This window comes from Phodopus roborovskii, unplaced genomic scaffold (assembly GCF_943737965.1).
Source record: "Phodopus roborovskii unplaced genomic scaffold, PHOROB, whole genome shotgun sequence".
NCBI classification, from domain to species: domain Eukaryota; kingdom Metazoa; phylum Chordata; class Mammalia; order Rodentia; family Cricetidae; genus Phodopus; species Phodopus roborovskii.
Genome location: NW_026126460.1, coordinates 17,645,979 through 17,664,518, shown reverse-complemented (window position 1 = coordinate 17,664,518; position 18,540 = coordinate 17,645,979). Strand labels below are relative to the sequence as shown.

Here is an 18,540-nt window from a genome sequence, read left to right as displayed (position 1 = left end):
AATAAACCAGCCCATCACTGATGCTAACTGGTCAAAAACTAGCTTGGTAGTAAAGGAGTAAATCTGTGGTTTTGATTGTCATTAAAATTTCTGAAGTATTTTACCTCATTGTTAATTTCTTATTTTGTGGTTTCGAAATGAGGGTTTTTAGATTTCAACTTCAAAGATTACATCATATCCACAGCATCAATTCTACCCCTCTGTCTTTATGAATAGTAGCTATAAGCTTCCTGTTCTTCATCCTCAGTATGCCACCGTCTGTTCTTCAGTAGTAGGTCCCCAACTCTCCATCTTTATCATCGGCATTAAACCAGCTCTTTAACATGTTATATGTAATAGAGACATAGTTCTTCACATTCTCTGGTAACAGAATTCACCTTTAATCATTGGCATTCCCTAAGACATGGTCTCTGTATCCTGGGAGATCAGAGTGTAGATGGAACTGACCGATTACATAATACAGGGTAATGAAGTGTTGGCTATCTTTATGAACAAAAGTTTATGAGAAAGTTGCTGAAGGAATAATTAATTCAGCTAGAAGTGGGGTGTGGTGGGTAGGAGGGTTCGGAAAGGCCTCAGAGAGGAAGTACCACTCGAATCACTCCTTTAAGAATGAACACAATTTCATTTTGTGCAGAGGCAGCAGGATGGCAAAGTCTGAAAGTGAGCAGTCCTCAACTATGGCACCACGGCAGATGGCAGGAGGGATGGCTGCAGAATCAGACATTCGGATGGAACTGGCAAGAGTCGGCTGTGAAATGTTTGGTGCTCAACAAAAAAGCCTGGAAGCAGATAGAGCCTTCTCCTTTGATTCTTGGATCACTTATTCTTGAGAACACACATTGGACAATATTTTTTCCCTGTGTGTACTTTTAAAACAATCTCTAAAGTTTTCCTAGATCCCTAGGAAACCCTCCATTGCCTGTTTTATTTGCCTCTCCCTTTGAATCTAGCCTATGTGATTGAAGGCAGAAGTGTAAAGGCTAACAGTATGGACATACACCATGACTTCCTGCCTGCTGTTCTCACAACTCTATTTACAACTGAGCCAACAAACCCATGCCAAGGCACTTCCGCATGCCGCTTTCTTCGTTAAAAAGGGGGACAGTGAGAATTTCAATTTGGGAGGTCTCCTTTGACGATTCTATAACGGCTTAGTAAGAGCTTACTGTGTTCATCATTTACTAAGCAATAATTAACCATTTGTAGTGGAGTAGTTCCTGTGCTGGATTCTTAGTGACGGGCTACACAGACAGAAACTTTGTAGTCTGGTGATTTATTTTTGTTACTACTATTATTATGTAAGGGATGGCTTTAATAAATACCATTAAAAGGAAGTGTGTTCTAGCCATGTTAATACCCTGTCACTGGGATTGGACTGATTGATTTTTCATCCAGCTGTGGAGTGTGCTACAGGGCTAATTGATTGACAAGAGCTTCCATGCCCAGTGTTCATGCAGATCCTGGATTCATACCATTATGCAGCGTTGGTAGCCTCATCATTCAAGCTATGTGCTGGAGACAGAGTAGTCCTGGCGGGTTTTAGATATGAGCAACTTCAAAAAGATGGCCAAGCCCTCAATTCTGGACTTAGAATAGTCAACTTTGGGTTGGCAGGGCTTCTCCTAGAATTTGCAAACAACAGATCTTGGGAAGGCAAAACTCCAGAATTTTCACATGCTCTGAAAAGTATTTTACTGCTGGTAAAGTGAGCAAGTAAAACCACATATTGCAGAAGGTGAGGTAGATGGCATTAGGTAGATACAATGGCAACCATTCTTAAGGACAACTTAGGTCTTCTGACCTCTGACATAAGCTCTGGCATGGCTGGAGCACATAGCAGGTAACCAAAATGGTGTGACACTAACTTTTCAGAACAACCCTAAGTCTAATGTTTGCAGTAGTGGACTGGTTAACAATGCTTTGCTTCTGTTTGTCTCGTCTGTTTGTTCTTTGACTGAAATTTCACTTTATCCCTCACTATCTCAGAACTTCACATGCAGCCCAGGTTGGCCTAGAACTCACAGTGAATGCAGAAATTACAGATACATGTACAAATGCCAAATGCCTGTCTAAACAAGGTTGTTTTTTCAATTTTCTTGTGTTATGTTATCCTAACTACTTTCCCCCTGTTTATTTGCTCTGCAATTTACCTTTTTTTTTGCTTAAAAATAATTCTTAGTAGCTGTATATTTGGGTGCTGATTATCTTTGATTAACGATCACCTTCTCTTCCCTCTGGGAAAATCTTAAGCTATCTGTCAGTAGCACCTCAGCCTGCAATCAAGACTGGGGTAGAATGCTTCATTCTCCATCATGATAACCTTCCCCATTCCCCTGAACATTCTTCATTCTCCCCAGTGAGATAACCTTCCCCATTCCCCTGAACATTCTTCCTCTTGTGTCTTTGTTTGTCCTGATAATCACTTTGAAATTTTAATCCGTGTAAAGACCCTTAATTTATGGGAGCTATACCTTCCAAGATTAATGGTAGGCTTTTAAAAGTTTTTAGCATGGGAGACCTGCCCCTTTCTGAATGGAGACTGAGGAGGAGTGGATGGGGAGGGGTGCAGGGAGGAGAGGCGGGAGTGGGAACTGTGATCAGTACATAAAATAAATGAAAAAAGTTTAATTAAATAAAAGAATGTCATATTATAGCAACATAACTGTACATTTGAACTCAGTTAAAAATAAAAACTAGTCATATTTAAACATATTAGATTTCAAAACGTCATCCTTGAAAATCTCCTCTTAAAAGAAATTCACAAACTTAAAGAAAAGTAGTGGGAGCAGGTATGATCTTCATGGATTCAGAACTGGACAAACTTGGAAAACCTCATTGTCAGTGTTCACCAACTTCATTAAACTACTGCAAATTATATTTTAAAAAAGCTTGCCCAGCCTCCAAGGAAATATTTGTGATATTTGGGCCAGTTATAATGTTCCTTCCCATGCAAAGGACTAATATATATATAGTACAGCTGGGAAATTACTCTGAAGAAGCAGAGCTCCCAAGAAGTCATGGGTTGTAATAAAATGCATTGTTTTCATTGCATTTAGTAGATGCAGATGAGATAGTAGATGAAGTTTTCCAATCAAAAGAACAGATCGGAAAACTTCTTCATCTGTAAGGTTTCCAATGAAACCTTCATTGGAAATCAAAGAGCACCAATCTGGGATGACATTGTAGAGCAGACAAAAACCTCCTTGGAAGCCACATGGTACATTTTCAGCTCACCTCTCACATGCCTGCATCAGTGATGAGTCAAGTTTTTTGACCCGAGGTTACCTGACTCAGTAAAGCCACTGTGCCTACAATGTCCCTCAAGTTTAGAATCACATCCCCAGCCTCACTCTGTCTTCCCAAATAAGCACTGTTTATTTGTGAACCATTACTGACTTGTGGATTGTGACAGCAGTTAAAGATGGCAGGGAAACAGAAACTAGTCATTCCTAGAAGCTATGGTAGCCACCTACATCTTAGCTCTGCTCTCGACAAAAGTTGAAGGGGCACACTATTTCAAAAGGTTTTCTGTTATTCAAAGAATACACTCTGTCTGCAATCTTGTCTAGGAAAAAAACAAAACCCTCAGGGCCATATTCTAGATATCCAGGACTGCTTGTCTGGTGGATTGGGTTTGGAGAGACTACACAGTAAGATGAGCCAAAGCTGAGGTAATGAGCATGCTCTATTGTGGTTGCAGTCTGCCCCAGGCTGGCTGCCATCAAACTCCTGTAGTTAGTATGGAGACCAGGCAGGTGAACCAGCATTTACTTCTTGTTTAAAGGAAGAACTCAGACAATACTTGAATTTTTTTTTTTTTTTTTTTTTTTTTTTGCAAGTAGAGAATCAATCAGGTTAAGGAGTAAGAATCAAATATGAATTTGATTGGCTTAAATGATCGGTTTTATCCCACTGTGATTATTAAGCATACATAAGGCACTGAAATATACAGTCATTCATGCCCTCATAGAAATTTTAATCTAATTGAGATATTCAAAATAACAATATGGTCAAGGTATACATTATTAGGGGGAGATAGTAACAAAGAATTGTGATGATCTGATGAGATCATTCAAAAGGCTTTTGTGGAGGATGTCACTGTAGAGACAATTCTGATAGGTAGAGACCTGGGGGGGCGGGTGGAGGAGGAGAACATTCCAAGCAGAGAGGACAGCAGAAATATTCTGGGCCACTTTAACTGTGCTCTTTAACTGTACCAAAATGAAGGGGCCCGCAGCATGTCATTTTTGTTACCTTTAGCTGATCACTAATTAGTTTTGGCATTATACTTGACATAGTAAACTGTGATAGGAGCTAGACTCACCCAGCATGTCCCCCAAGTGAAAACATTAAAATTTAGACTAAAGTTTGGAGCTTTCAAAAGTCTGTCATCTAATGATGGGCTGAAATTGCTGTTTTGCATCTGAGCTCTGGTTTTTATTGACTTAAAATATCTCAGCAACACTTAAAATACTCCAGGAGCCACTCACTGGGTTCTGGGACCTGTAAAACCCTCAGTGCCTTGTCCCTGCCACAGCAGGTACTATGTAGAAAGAAGCAGCAAGGGGATGTAGGACAAGTCTTACTGGCCCGTCCAGGGTCCCGCCTAATTCCTATGACGCGCCTAGTGCAGGTGACATGTTCTCTAAGGTGTGGAGAGGCAGTTAATTTCTGGAGAGTAGGAGGTGTGGGTTCACCTTTTGTTTGTTTTACAGTGGGGCACTATCTGAATGGTACTCATTCTCTCTGCAGTGTGGACTTCGCACAACAGACAGCAACTGGCCATTATTTTACAGTAAGCACAAGCCACTGAAAGGCACAGGGAGCCGGTGCCTCTTTTCTGAAGACGTTTTTGGCTGAGAAGAGCTCCTTGGTTAAGGATTTACTGACAGGAAAAACAATCCCATTGGGAAGAGAAGAGCAGTGGGTTTCCTGCCCCAGGCCCTACAGAGCGATGCCGTGAAAAGGCTCCTGACCCACTGGCACAAAGCAAGTTGGACGGGACACCACTTCTCTTGAGGCCTGAAGGAAGAGACAGGAATTTTCTTGTTCAGGGTGTCTGAAGGATGGCGTCCCAGTTTCATCAGCTTCGGATCCTGGTGTGGAAAAATTGGCTAGGTGTCAAAAGGCAGCCGGTGAGGAGATTTTTGTTGTTTCGTTTAAAGTGGGAGTGTGGGGGACATGAAGCAATACTCCAGACAATCCTAAAATGTGATGTTAATGAGAGATAGAGAAGAGCTTAAAGGCATTTTTTTTTTTTTCAAAGCAGAAATAAGATACTAGGAATGCTTGCCTCCATCAGTCTCTCAGCAATGGGGCAAGTCTTAACATGCCCCCAAACAGCCTTTGGATTTGAATAAATTAAAGGAGTAGATCAGGGCAGTCCCAGGGCAAAGCAAAGGATGTACCTTATTACTGGATGGACTGGAATGGCTATGGAAGAAGTCTGGGTTCAAGCCAACGTGCTTTCAGAATTTTTCTTAATGACTTTAGAAATGGGGTGGGGATTTCTAAGGGGATGAATAGAAGCACCATTTGAATGCATTTGAGATGGGAAGAAACCCGCAGAAAGCTAAACGTGGCAAGTACTTGGTTGAGAAGTAAGACAATAGGTTGAAGGCTGCTAGGATGGAAAAGCTTCCAAAGGAATTCAAGTATCTAAAAATCATTTGCTTGAAGTGAGATTATGTGTGCTGGCTTGTTTCTCTGTGTGTATGTATTGTATGTATATGTTATATGTACATACAAACACACACACACACACACACACACACACACATATATATATATATATATATAATTTTAAGAGTATCACTGCCCTTACATTAATGTTTGCTTTTTAAATTACAAAGCCAGCTATTCAGAACTTACTTCATCAGACAGGGTCTGGAAGGTGGAGGGAGAAACAAGTTTCTGTGAATTATGTATTCAAAAGAATCATGAGAACTAGGAGATTCCAAACCACACCAAATCCATCCACTCCAGCCTCAGTTGGGTAATACAGATATGCAAATAAGATGCACCATAAAACTCAACACTCTATCCAGGCACTTTATCTTATTCTATACTGGCTAACAGACATCCCAACATCCTAACATATGTACTAAAAGAAGGGATTAGTTAGGTGCTTACATATCTTACTGAATTTGATAGCCAGGGCTTTAAATCATAAAGTGTCATGTGATTACATGGGTGTGATAGGCATACCATGATAAGGTCATTAACTTTTTTTTTCTTGTTTGTTAACTGGTAAAATGACACAGAAAAAAAAAAAATTCCCCATACTTCCCACGTGGGCGATTCTAGGTGTCATTCAGCAGGATGACATAGTCCTGGGTATGTGGATGTCCCTAGCATAAGCTGGGACTCCTCCCATGATGACAGAGCTCCTAAAACCTGAACACAGGTTTTCTCCCTTATAAAATGGGCACAAGGTCTACTAGATATATCCTGTAGTGTGGAAAGATATAAGTGTGAACATAGGTACCCAACTGCCTTCTAATGAGTACAAATTACTGAGGGAGGGGAGTAATTTGGACAACTTGTTTTATTCAAATTAATGATGGAAGAAAATCCAAGGGAACAGAGTATGGAAAAAAAGAAATTTACCCAAAGTGTAGAGGAGGTGACAATTCAGTAGTTGGAAACAAAAGCCAAAAAGGAAGTGAAAAGTGATATATTGTTGATCAAATCAATGCTAAAATTGCATGTTTCCTTATAGTTTCTAAAAGTTTAGTCATTAATCCCCAGTTGCTCAAAATGCACACCAAGATTTCAAGTGGCTATTCTTTTATCAGTCTTTTAAAGTGCAAGTATATTTATTTGTATATTAATTCTGAAAATACTATTTCAAAACCAGACTTTCATACTCAAGAAAATTCAAATTGAGGTGTATAATACTGGAAATTAATTGTCCTTACTGAATGTCAAAGAAAATGCCAGTGTTGCCACCATGTCAGTCTTCCTTAATTTTTAAAAGAGGTTCCATCACAAAGCAAGATGATGGGAAGGAAAGCTTTTAAAGGAAAATAATGGAGTGTGTGAATGCAGAAACACTGACACAAGAAAGGAAAAACATATAAAATACTAAGGTAGACTGAGCACTATTGAGGGATACAAATACATATACCACGATAGAAAATGTCACAAGAATTACGGACAGCTACATGGTTTGAGAAATAACATGAGAATAAGTTATTATATAAATATCCAGCTGGGCTGTAATTTGGGGTGTCAACCTCTCTTAAAACATACTAGATATAAACTTTATTCTTACTTAGAAAGACAAAGATGAGAATTTTAAAAATATTTAAGGTTATGTAACTTATAATTTTACAGAGTTCCAGGGAGTTCAAGGGACTTATCCAAGGTCATATCATCAATTCAAGGATAAAAATCAGATTTCTCCAGTGAGGAATATGCTATTTCTATTATTACTATTTCTTTGTTTATTCCCCCATTTTCTCTGATTTTGCTCAGAGTTCAGTCCACCAAAGAAGAAGTCGTATCTGCTTTATAGGCCTCAGCTATTGCTATTTATTGAAAGGAATTTTGGTAATATAATTCTCGGCTATGTTGGGAAAATGTATTCTACAAGAAGACAAAAAATGTATTAAGTAACACCAGAAATGGTGGGGAATAGTGAAAATCAATTAAATGCAGTTGTTACCCTGCTGAGCTTGCAATTGAAAAACAATGGGAAAATGAAGATAGATTCCAGAAGAGATGCACAGCAACAGGAAAGCTCACCCAGTGAGATACTACTTACTAGCAGGAAACAGGCATGGGCTGGTGGAGAGCTGTAGGCTGAAAGGGGTTGAACAGGATGGGTGAGGGTTTATCTTTCATTAGGATTGCTCCTAAATAGGGCCTTCAAATCTTGTCAGAAATGGATTCTACTTTTACACTTCGGGCTTGAACAGGAAAAATTAATGACAGTTGATTACTTTCTGTTCCAAGTGCTTAGGTAGGGAATCCTATTCAAGTTCAGCTGATGACAGAAATAGTTCTTATGGACATGCCCACATTTGCCATGATGAAATTTTGAATCTAGATTGACCCTTCCTTCATCAATCTCTGCCCCTTTTGTCCATCTTCCCTTCAGATTGACTAGAGGAAGAAGAGGAAACCTTAACAAAGTTGGTGTGGGAATTAAAATAAATTTTGGAGTAGAACTAGTTGGGATTAAGTTATGTTCTGAGATTTAATTCTACATCAGTTTAATATAACATAGGTTCTGTATGGTTTACTCTGCTGCGAGAGTGAATGTTCTTGTCCTTTCACTGAATGGAGGTGGGAACCACTGATTCCCTTCATTCCTTTCACTGCTCAAAAATTTTCTTTACATTTGTTAATTATGGAACCTGATAGATAGCAGACATGCATGTTTAAATTCTGTCAATAAATTTAAAGCAAATGAGATGATGTTGCTTTAGAAATTGGAGCAATGGAGATAGATGTTTGCTTGATGTCCAACAATATTGTGTTGTTTTACAGTATGACATACATGCAACCCATGACTTCATATGCTAGCTTTAAATGTTAAAGAAACCCTTTCATTACCAACCCAGCAAAGTATGTTGTTTCTATCTACATCATAGAACATTTGCCAATCTCTGAAATACATTGTACTCTGTAAGTATAGAATCAAGAAGAATGATGAGGCACTAGTTTTTGGCTGAATTATTTATGTGGATGGTAACAGTGAATATCAGAAAGCCTAGCTCAATAAGGAGTTCACAGCATCTTTAATGCCTTACTGTGATGGTAGAACTAAAGTTTATTCCATATTTAAGAGACTATGCTCTTATTTTGAATGAAAATCTTGGGATCCTGTTTTGTTTCTGGTATCAGTCATTCTTGTCTTACAGGGAAATGTAAAATGAAGGGGACAGAGGAAGAGGCAATGTATTTTATGTTATGGAAGGTTGGACAACTCTTATTTTCAAGTTTGCAATAAAAAGTTATGATTCTAGATTATAGGAAGACCTTTAAATGACTTTCAATGCTCTCCAGCTTTGAATTAATAAAAACTCTTTTATTAGTCTCAGGGATGGACTAATAAAAATATAATATTCCGATCAAAGAGAGCCAGAGTTATGTTCTGTAGTGTTTAATCTATATAGCTTAGTGGCTAATTGCACTGGTGCTAAAGCCAGATCCTAGGTTCAAACATCAGCTCTGTGGCTTATGGAAAGGCTTAGTCAGTCTTCTTACGTTTTCCTGTCTTAAGGAGGAAATGAACTTGTTATGCTAAGTGAGATATACAGGTTAAGTGTGTAATAGCATGTTCTAGACAGTCAATAAATATTAGCTGTCATCCTTCAGAATCATATAAGAAATTCTGATACTAATTATAAAAAGACAACCTGACTATAATATTTCATTTTGGGAATTTTAAATTATTATTTAAGTGAAGTATACATAACTAAACTTAGTACTAATACCAGTACTATTCATTTAGGAATAACCAACTTCAAATCATTGTAGTACAAGAGGCACCAATATCTGTAATGGCAAGGCAGTAATGTGACTATGTGGAATACACAAAGAATAAAACAGGAGAGGATGGTACAGCTATAATGAAACAGAGATCACATGCTCTACTTTAAGGCATTTGAACCCTATTGACAACAACCTATGTGCAATGAATACAACCCTCTATTAGTCTAATTTAGCCCATCTACCCCCAGTCTTTGCTCTAGGGCAAATGTCTCTAAGCGATATAAGCGATATTTTAAAGTCATTTTCTCAAAATTTAAAACAGGCGTTAAAAGTTAACTATTTTTTAAAAATACCCATTAGTACAATAGTTAGAAGATAGTAACAATGTTAATCACAGTTAGAATCAGTTGGACTAGCAGGGATTAGAATGAACAATCTTGACTAGGTAGTGGAATCCAAAATGTTGAGACTGCAAGCTTCTTTGTTGTTGTTGATTTTTCAGAAAACCAGTTTTGTAAGGTTTCTTACAAAATTGAAGAATAGTTCTTAGAGATGTAAATGTGGCTGAGTAATTTATTATAGTTGCTAGGTACTGCAGATCAACTCTCAGGGGAAATTTTGGGGTGAGTGTACATTTGATTGATGTCATTCTGCGTGTGATGACTTTGCTGAGTAGTTAATGGCAATGAGATCTAGCACTGCCATTACCTCTCCCAACTTGAAGGTGAATGTGATAAAATTCCATCAAGATACAAGTGTGAAAAAAATCCATTGTTTTGAGCACTAACTAAAAACTAATTAAAAACAAAACACACAAAAAATGACATATCACACAGGGCTAGGTGTAGTTCAGTGGTAGAATACTTGCTTAGCATAAGTTATGCCATGAAAAATGAAACATACACATCTTGCCCTCACATTCACGTTTTATACAAGCAACACTGAACACCCCAACTCAACACCCCCACCTCCCTCCCACTTTCTTACCCCCATCATATTCACTTTCTCCCCACTTCATATGAATGCTTTAAGTACTGATCATTGCCACAATGGAAGAAAGCCCCAGGTTCCCGTGACAGTCCATTAACAGAACTTGCAGCTGTGCACATCAGAAGAGGCTGCCCAAATTCATTCTGCTAATTAACGTGCTCTTAAAACACCATCCTCATAAGCTGTTGTTGCTTCGTCATGCTGGTTCCCTTCTGTTGTTTGTACAAAGCAGGCGTCCATTTGCCTAGTCCATGAACGGACTTCCCATGCTATAGTAAAATTAACTCAAAGCTAAAAAATATCTACCAAGTTTAACAACTTTGTGCCTGGGTAGATAGAATTTCCGCCTTTGGAGCTTCTTTCTTTGTGATCTCTTTTCCTGTAGCTTCATTTTTATGCCTGTGTTTTCAAACTGGGTCAGGAATTTTTCAAGAAGGGATACAGAGATCTTTAAAGTGATTTCTAGACTTTTAATCTTGAAATAATTTCAAATGAAAAGTCATCAGGACAGCACAAAAACCCACAACTGTTTGAGGCTAGTGCCTCAATACTCAGATATTTTAGTGTGGTTTCTATACATAAATGTAAAACACCATCTTAGGTACTTTGTTCTTATTTCCATATATTCTTAGATTCTTTCTTTCTTTCTTTCTTTCTCTATATAAATGTAAATGCCGTCAGGTTCTTAGACTAATCTCAAGCTTTACCTTTGTCCTTCTGAACTCTCAGGATGGTTTTTTTTTTTTTTTTTTTTTTTTTTTTGCAACAGCTATTTCCTTATTTTTACAACAGTTCATTGGGCAAGAAACTCAAGAATGCTGTTTTCTTTTCTGCCATTGAATTTTATCAGTCGTGTATGATGCCAATGTTCCCCTTGTGGGAAAATACGCACGTGTATTTCATTTCTTACTAAGCATTCTGTCCATTTGTTTCTTACTCATATTTATTTATGTCTGTAGACTCAGTGACCCCTAGATATCCTGTTATCATACTGAATTTTAATGTTTAAATTTGGCCATAGAATTAAATTTGAAGTTCACGTTCTCATGGGCTGGTACTTGTGTCCATGTATATGCTTTCATTATTTGACAGTCTCTGAACAACAAAGCTATTAAATTTCTTCTATCTACCTATATCTGTTTAATGACCAATGATTGATGAGTAGATCTACCTTTATCTTCTACATATATTTTCTATGTCCAGGCCTGGAAATAGTGACAGTCCACTAGCAATGCTGGTAACTCTTGAATGTCCACTGGAAGAAGTTAAGAGTTCTTAGAAAAATCAGTGTTTTCAGGGCTCAGACAATGATATAAGGATGAGATGGGAAGAACTTTGGAATCATAAAGTAGAAAAGCAGGAAATAAGTAATATATATTTATACCAATCATTTTGTATTTTTTCCTTTTTCCTTTTTCTGTTTTTTGTTTTTGTTTTTGACAGTGTTTTATTATGTAGCCCTGCCTGCTTTGAAACTTGCTATGTAGACCAGGCTGGCCTTGAACTCACAGAGATCCACCTGCCTCTGCCTCTCCAGTGCTGGCATTAATGAATAACCATCATGACTTTTTGAAATACACTTTGGAAATAAGGAGTGTCTTAGCCTGATTCTCTGCTGCTGTAATAAGCCCTTCAGACCAAATCAGCTTTGGGGAGGAAATGTTATTTTGGGTTTTTTTTTTTTTTTTTTTTTTTTTTTTTGCTTACAAGCTACAGTTCACAATTAAGTGAAGTCAAGACAAGAACTCAAGGCAAGAGATTGAAGCAGAAACCATGTAGGGATGTTCCTTACTTACTGACTTGTTCTCAGGCCCACCTGCCTAGGAATGGTGCCACCCACAGTGGAGTGGGTCTTCCTATGTCAGTGACTGACCAAGGAAATGTCTCCACAGACATGCCCACAGTCATGTCCAATGGAAGTAATTATTTAATTGAGATTCCCTATTTTCAGGTGTTTGATAACCAGGATTAGCTATTCTAAGTTTATACTCATGCTGATAATTCTCATCTACCTCTACACCACTACTGAATTCATTCTAGCTTCCTTTTTTTTTTTTTGTTATTCCCCTGTTCAATAGTGAGAATTTGGATTCCCCCCAATGGGGAAAATTTTGTCAATTTCACCATAGGAAACCAATCTCTTGCCATCGCCTTTTATTTGTTTGTACTGTGTTCTTCAGCCGACTGGAGATCAGTCATCCCACACCGGCTGACCGTACCACGAGGTCCTTGTCAACCATTTCTCTTACTTAGCCACTGTGACTTCTTCGGTCATAGTGTGGGTGAACTTTACCCAAGGAGTTTTTAAAGATGAACTGTTCAGCGATGAATGGAGAGACAAGTAACAGAACAGGCCACTTCAGATAGGAAACAGCCCTAAGTGATTTGAAGAACACGAATATCATTTCCTGCCAAGGAACTGGTAACCACATGTTCATATATGCCTTTAAGTTTCCAGAGCATAGGGTGAGGGAGTACAAATGAGTTAGAGATAGAATGAGACAGTTAAAATAACAACAGAACATACAACCTTCAGGAATGGCTTTCTTCAGAGTGCTAAGTAGCACCTGTGTCTCTTAAGTGTAAAATCAATACATTAGCCTTTTGCCAAACAAACAGAAATCACAGCTCATTGGTTCAGGACTTGGATCTTCGACACTATCTCTGCTTTCAGGTTGCTTATGATAATATTTAGCATAGAACTGAAAGCAACCGTGGTGTTACAGAAATTTAAGCTTTATTTCCTGTCTTTGTGATTAATTTGTCAACTTTAACACCCCCCAAAGCACAGCATATTGTTGAATGTATTCTTACACTAACATCTACCCATCTCTTCCTCCAATTGGTGTAGATGGGGCTTGTGGCTCTGGTGATCACTCCTCCAGGTGTAGGAGGGACCACAGGTTCTGGTGGTCACTGATGGTTGGGGGTGTGGTGAGGCTGCTGCCAGGTCTCTGGGGATTCCGTGGGTGGGGGTGGGGCTTGGGATGTGCCACCAGGGACAGGGCCTAGAGAGCATGGCTGTCCAGCTGGGAGCCCAGACACTTACTCAAGACCAAAGTAAAGAGGACTTTATCATCCCTTTGAGATGCAGCACTCAGTACTACCCTCAAATCTTCTGTGACTAAAACCCCAGGAAAAGCCTGTGACAATAGATTTGTTTGGATGTTTTGTGATAGGTTTTTGTTTCATTTTGTTTTTTCCAAGAACTAAAATTACTCTGGCTTACACTGTAGTTTTGTCTGGATTTAAAATAGCTGTAAAATTAATTTCAAAATTTGCCAAGCACTCTTGTGAAAAAAGATCATCCAATTAGATCAATCAAAAAAGACAACTTTAAGAAATGCCAGAGTATGTCCCTCATTTGAAGGTGGATGTCTGGAATAGTTTATTTCAGTTCCTGATTCTCATGAGACTACTGGAGAAAACAAATAGATCCTTCTGAAAGCAACTAATGGATCCCACACCTCCTATTCCAAAAGAGTAACTTTGGTCTTCCATACCAAATGGTTAAATCCACAATTATTCATTAAAAAAAAACCTCAATTCCCTATAGTCCAAGTTTCAAATGAGTCACATAAAATATAATAGTTATTTTGTATCCAGAATGTTTGAAAAACAGACTCCAATTTTTCCACTATTCAAAGACTAGGCAAGAATAACAACACAGTTTATAATTCTATGGCACTAATATTTTTTCCAGTCTACTTTTTTCAATGATTTCTTGCTTAATCCTTAAACAGTGCAGTAATTACATTAAAAATTTTTGACCTGTGTATTTTGAGATTCACACCCATGCTCTCACACTGTTACCCACTGTGTAACTTGGACAAGTTCTCTAGCATTTGGTATGCAGAAGACATGACAAGTATCATATGAAGAGTCCTTTTTTAAAGTTTTTCCCTTTTAAACTTTATTTCATTTATTTTCCCTTTTTTTTCTCTTAAATTGTGTTTTATTGGGGGTGCAGGGAAAGTTGGCAGATGCAAAGGGATGGGGACCAAGATACACAATGTAATAGAATAAATAAATAAAGAAAGAACCCTTAGCATCTTTGATGCCTTGATTGTGTTTGGCAGTCTAGGCTATTCTATGACTTTTCTTACAGTAATGTTTTAAAGCAAAACAAAACAAAAAGAAATTGAATAAATTGAATTGTAAACAAGACCAACTATAAAAATTGTTATTAAAGTGTCAAAAGAGAATTTATTAAATGATAAAATGTTTCTTTTAAAAAATACTATCATTAAATAAAAGGTCTAGTCACAGCTCCACAGCACCATCATTTTAACATGTTAATAAGTAGGAATAGCATTTGGGGTGCTTGCAACAATCCTAATGCGATTTTAAAATATCCATGAGTTCTGATGCTGATAAAGTCACAGAACTAACAGCATCTGAGTTCCTCACTCTTATGCACAACTACTGGAAATTTTAATTACAAATGACAGAAAAAAATATAGTGCTTTCTCATATTTAAGCTGCACAATGCCCCTGAATTCTTTCCATCAGATGATCCCAAGGAGACTTCACAACAAAAATATTGTAAGACCCAATAAACAGTTCTGTGTGTCTAACTCCCGTCTGTGGACCATCAATACCACCTACCTGGGAGCCTTAGACATGCAGACCCTCAGGACTCCCTTCAAATCTACCAAGTCCACATCTGAATGTTTGAGAGATCCCCAGGCAACTCAGTGTGCATATCACTGTCTGCCAAATGTCATTTTACACCAAGCAGTTCCACCTGTCTGCATGTATCTTGGCTCTGATCAAATCAAACGTCAAATGTCTCAGGGCTAAAAGAATGTCTTCAATCTTAAAGTGCTCGCTCTCATACCCAAAGTCTACCTACCAGCAAGGACAGTCACGCTCTGAGATCCTGGGCAGAAATTTTAGTGGAGTTTTCAGTTGGGAGTTACTGAGGGATCGCTAAACCGGGATCAGTAACCAATTGGTTTTGGGTTGTTCTGCAACACGGAAGAAGCCACAGGGAGAACATTTGAGATTGGTTCTGAAAAGTGGGTGAGAAATGGTGGAACTCTTGACTGTGTAAATAGGTCAAAAGAGGGTGAGAAATGATGAACTCTGACTGTAACTAGGCCAAAGAGGGGTCCACGTTTAACTGGATGGAATGCGAGCAATGTTTGTGCTCCACGCTTTGCTTTGAGCACCAGAGCTGTTTGAACAGCACAGTTCATGTTTTTGTGCATGTGTGGTTTTTTACCACTAAAGAGCCAGAATCACAGGCCTGAAAAATATTTGGCAGACAGTGAGTTAATTTTTTTCCCCCAGTGCTGAGGACTGAATCCAGGGCTTTGAACAAATTAGAAAAGCCCTCTCTTTATTTTTATTTTGAGACAGTCTCACTAAAGTGCCCAGGATCAAGCTGAACTCACTCATTGGCCCCGGCAGGATTTGAACATGCATTCCTTTTGCCTTAGCCTTCTGATCAGCTCAATTACAGTTCTGTGCTGCCAGACCCAACTGTGGCTTCTAAATTTTTTACTATTACTATTGTTGTTATCTTCGTGTGTGTGTGTGTGTGTGTGTGTGTGTGTGTGTGTGTGTGTGTGTGTATGATGTGTGCAGGGAAGTGGATATATCAGAGCATGCGTGTGGAGGTCAGAGGACAACTGTGTGGAGTCAATTCTCTCCTTGCACCTTTCCTTGTGTTCTGGACATGGAACTCAGTTTATTGGCCTCACACTGCAAGCATCCTTACCCACTGAGGGCGGTTTATCTCCATGGCCCACAGCTGTGTCTAAACCAGGAAGGAAAGTAGCTGTTCCTGTGCTTGAAAGCGAAACTCTCATAGAAGTTTCAGTGCAGTATACATTCCTTGGGAGCCTCTTTTACACCAGGTAGTGAAAATTAAAGAATGAATATAACACTGTCCTTGCCATACAAGAGCTGTCAGTTTTTTTTCTGGGAACTAGGCAACCATAACAATAAATTAGGCTCTACAATGGAAGCACACAGGATGTTACTCCAGGGTGGCGGAGAGCTACAGTTCACTCTCTGACTCAACTATTCATTTTGTTGGCTCATTCATTCATTGCTTTGTTCAACAGTATTTATTGGGCCGTTACTCAAGGCCACATGCTAGTCTTTGTAGCTCAGTATAGAATGCTGACACTGGAAATTGTAAGGTGTGTTGAAAGTATGCTGTATTTTATATGCCATACTTGAAAAACTGAATCTTACCCAACAGACAAATGGAAAATACTAAAATATTTTTCTGGAAGTTACTGATGTTATTTGAGTTTTCAAATAGTCACTATTGGGACTGTCATGACTGGTGACCAGAAAGGGACCCTTAAGTGACCACTTGAAGACTAGATCTGAAAAAAAAATCTTATGAAGTCATCTGCATTAATGAAATTATCTCATTCTTCTCCTGTTAATAAGACAGGTACTAAAATATCCAGCTCTTGTTGGAATGTTCTAGTTTGACAATCTTCTTGTGTTCAGTAGTTTTTGTTTGTTGGAATATAAATATATATATATTTACTGTCAGTACTATAACATTTTTCTATTGTTGTTTTGCAGCTCTGGACACTTGTCTTGATCTTATGGCCAGTCATTATTTTCATAATTCTGGCTATTACCCGGACCAAATTTCCACCAACAGCAAAACCTACTTGTAAGTAAATAACTGGTAGTTTCTCTATTGTTTGTATTCTACTTAAAATTTATTTTAGTGCCCTGTCAGTGCTCAGTTCTAAATTTTATTTTTAGATGGTATTTCCTCTTGGCAGTAGCTGCATGAAAAGTTTGTGTGGGTTTCCCTCCCAAAAAGTAGACTCTGGTGGGAAAAGGAACACAAGAAGTTTGGAGGAAAAAGTACTACAGACAGGGGGATGGAGGAGAAATAGGAGGGGTGGGAATGGAAGGTGATTAAAAACACATTATATAGGTGTTTGAAATTCTTAAGCAACAGAAATGTTGAACCATAGGCAGATATGGTGATACATGTTTATAATCTCAGCACTTGGAAGACCAAGAGGAGAATTTTAAGTAAGATGTCAGCCTGGGCTTCACAGCTAGACATTATCTCGGGGAAGAAATAAAAATTAAAAAAAACTATAATTTTGTATGTATATAGTTATCTATATGGGACATGTAGAGGACAGCATGAATTAAATTTTCCTGTCTACATCACGTGTCTGGCCATGGCACAACACAAGGCAGCTACCATAGCCTCTGACATTCTTCACTCCCATAGTAGAAAATACAGGCACATGTTTGATCAACTGAACAAACAAAATCCTGGACTGCAAACAGCTCTTCTGTTCTTCACTGATGAGAGCTGAGCAGCGTAAATGTGTCAACGCATTTTGTTTGAAAGAAGGTTGTTTCCCAATTACAGCTGTTTCTCTTCTATGAAGTCACTGCCCAGTTATAAAGTGGGCACACTGTGTAAATCACTCCATCGTTTTTCTTTGGATCTGACACAGAGACTCAGGAAGGACTCAGGAAGTCCTTGGCATCGGAGGCGGAAGCTTTGAGCCTCAGTTATTTGACCAGTGCTGCTTTTTAGTGCATTGCTATTGTTGTTCACTTCTTTTGGGGATTAGTTTTCTTAGTTTGGGAGGAAAAGACAAGTGAGATATTTCCAAGCAGCCACCTCTTCAAAATATCCTTATAAAACAACTTTACCAGACCAACTTCAGGTAATTATGACAGCTGTCAGTGGGACAGAATACAATGCTGGCTTAATTTTTGAAGAGTCACAGTAAGATGCTGCTGACTGTAAAATAAGTACAGGGATTTTTCAATCACCTGGTCATGAGACATAGGATGTGAACCATGTGGAATCTATTTCAATCACACACAGCAAGATAATTCAGAAAAATATCAATGCAGTTAGTGTAAAATATTTACACTGGTGCAAGAATAAGCAATTCCTTACATGCCAATAGCACCCTTTTTTTCTCCCAAAGGACTTTTCCATAAATCATTATGTACAGGTGCCAATGAGAACTAAGTTGTTTGTTATTAAAACAGCATGATTTCATTTTCCACATTGTGTGTGCATTAGTTCTTTTTAACAGATTGGTGATGTATTTAGTGAAGTTTATGTGTCCTTTATACCTTCAG

General features: G+C 38.4%; 1 protein-coding gene across 1 annotated transcript in view; it reads left to right on the top strand.

Annotated features, from left to right (window-relative positions):
• The first annotated feature begins 4,688 nt into the window (after nt 1-4,688).
• Nucleotides 4,689-18,540, top strand: part of Abca12 (ATP binding cassette subfamily A member 12) — a 158,429-nt gene continuing 144,577 nt past the window's right edge. Inside the window, exons 1-2 of the mRNA XM_051190416.1 lie at nt 4,689-5,138; nt 16,990-17,083. Of these exons, the coding sequence (XP_051046373.1) occupies nt 5,070-5,138; nt 16,990-17,083 (163 nt within the window). The 5' untranslated portion in view covers nt 4,689-5,069. The remainder of the gene's footprint in view (nt 5,139-16,989; nt 17,084-18,540) is intronic.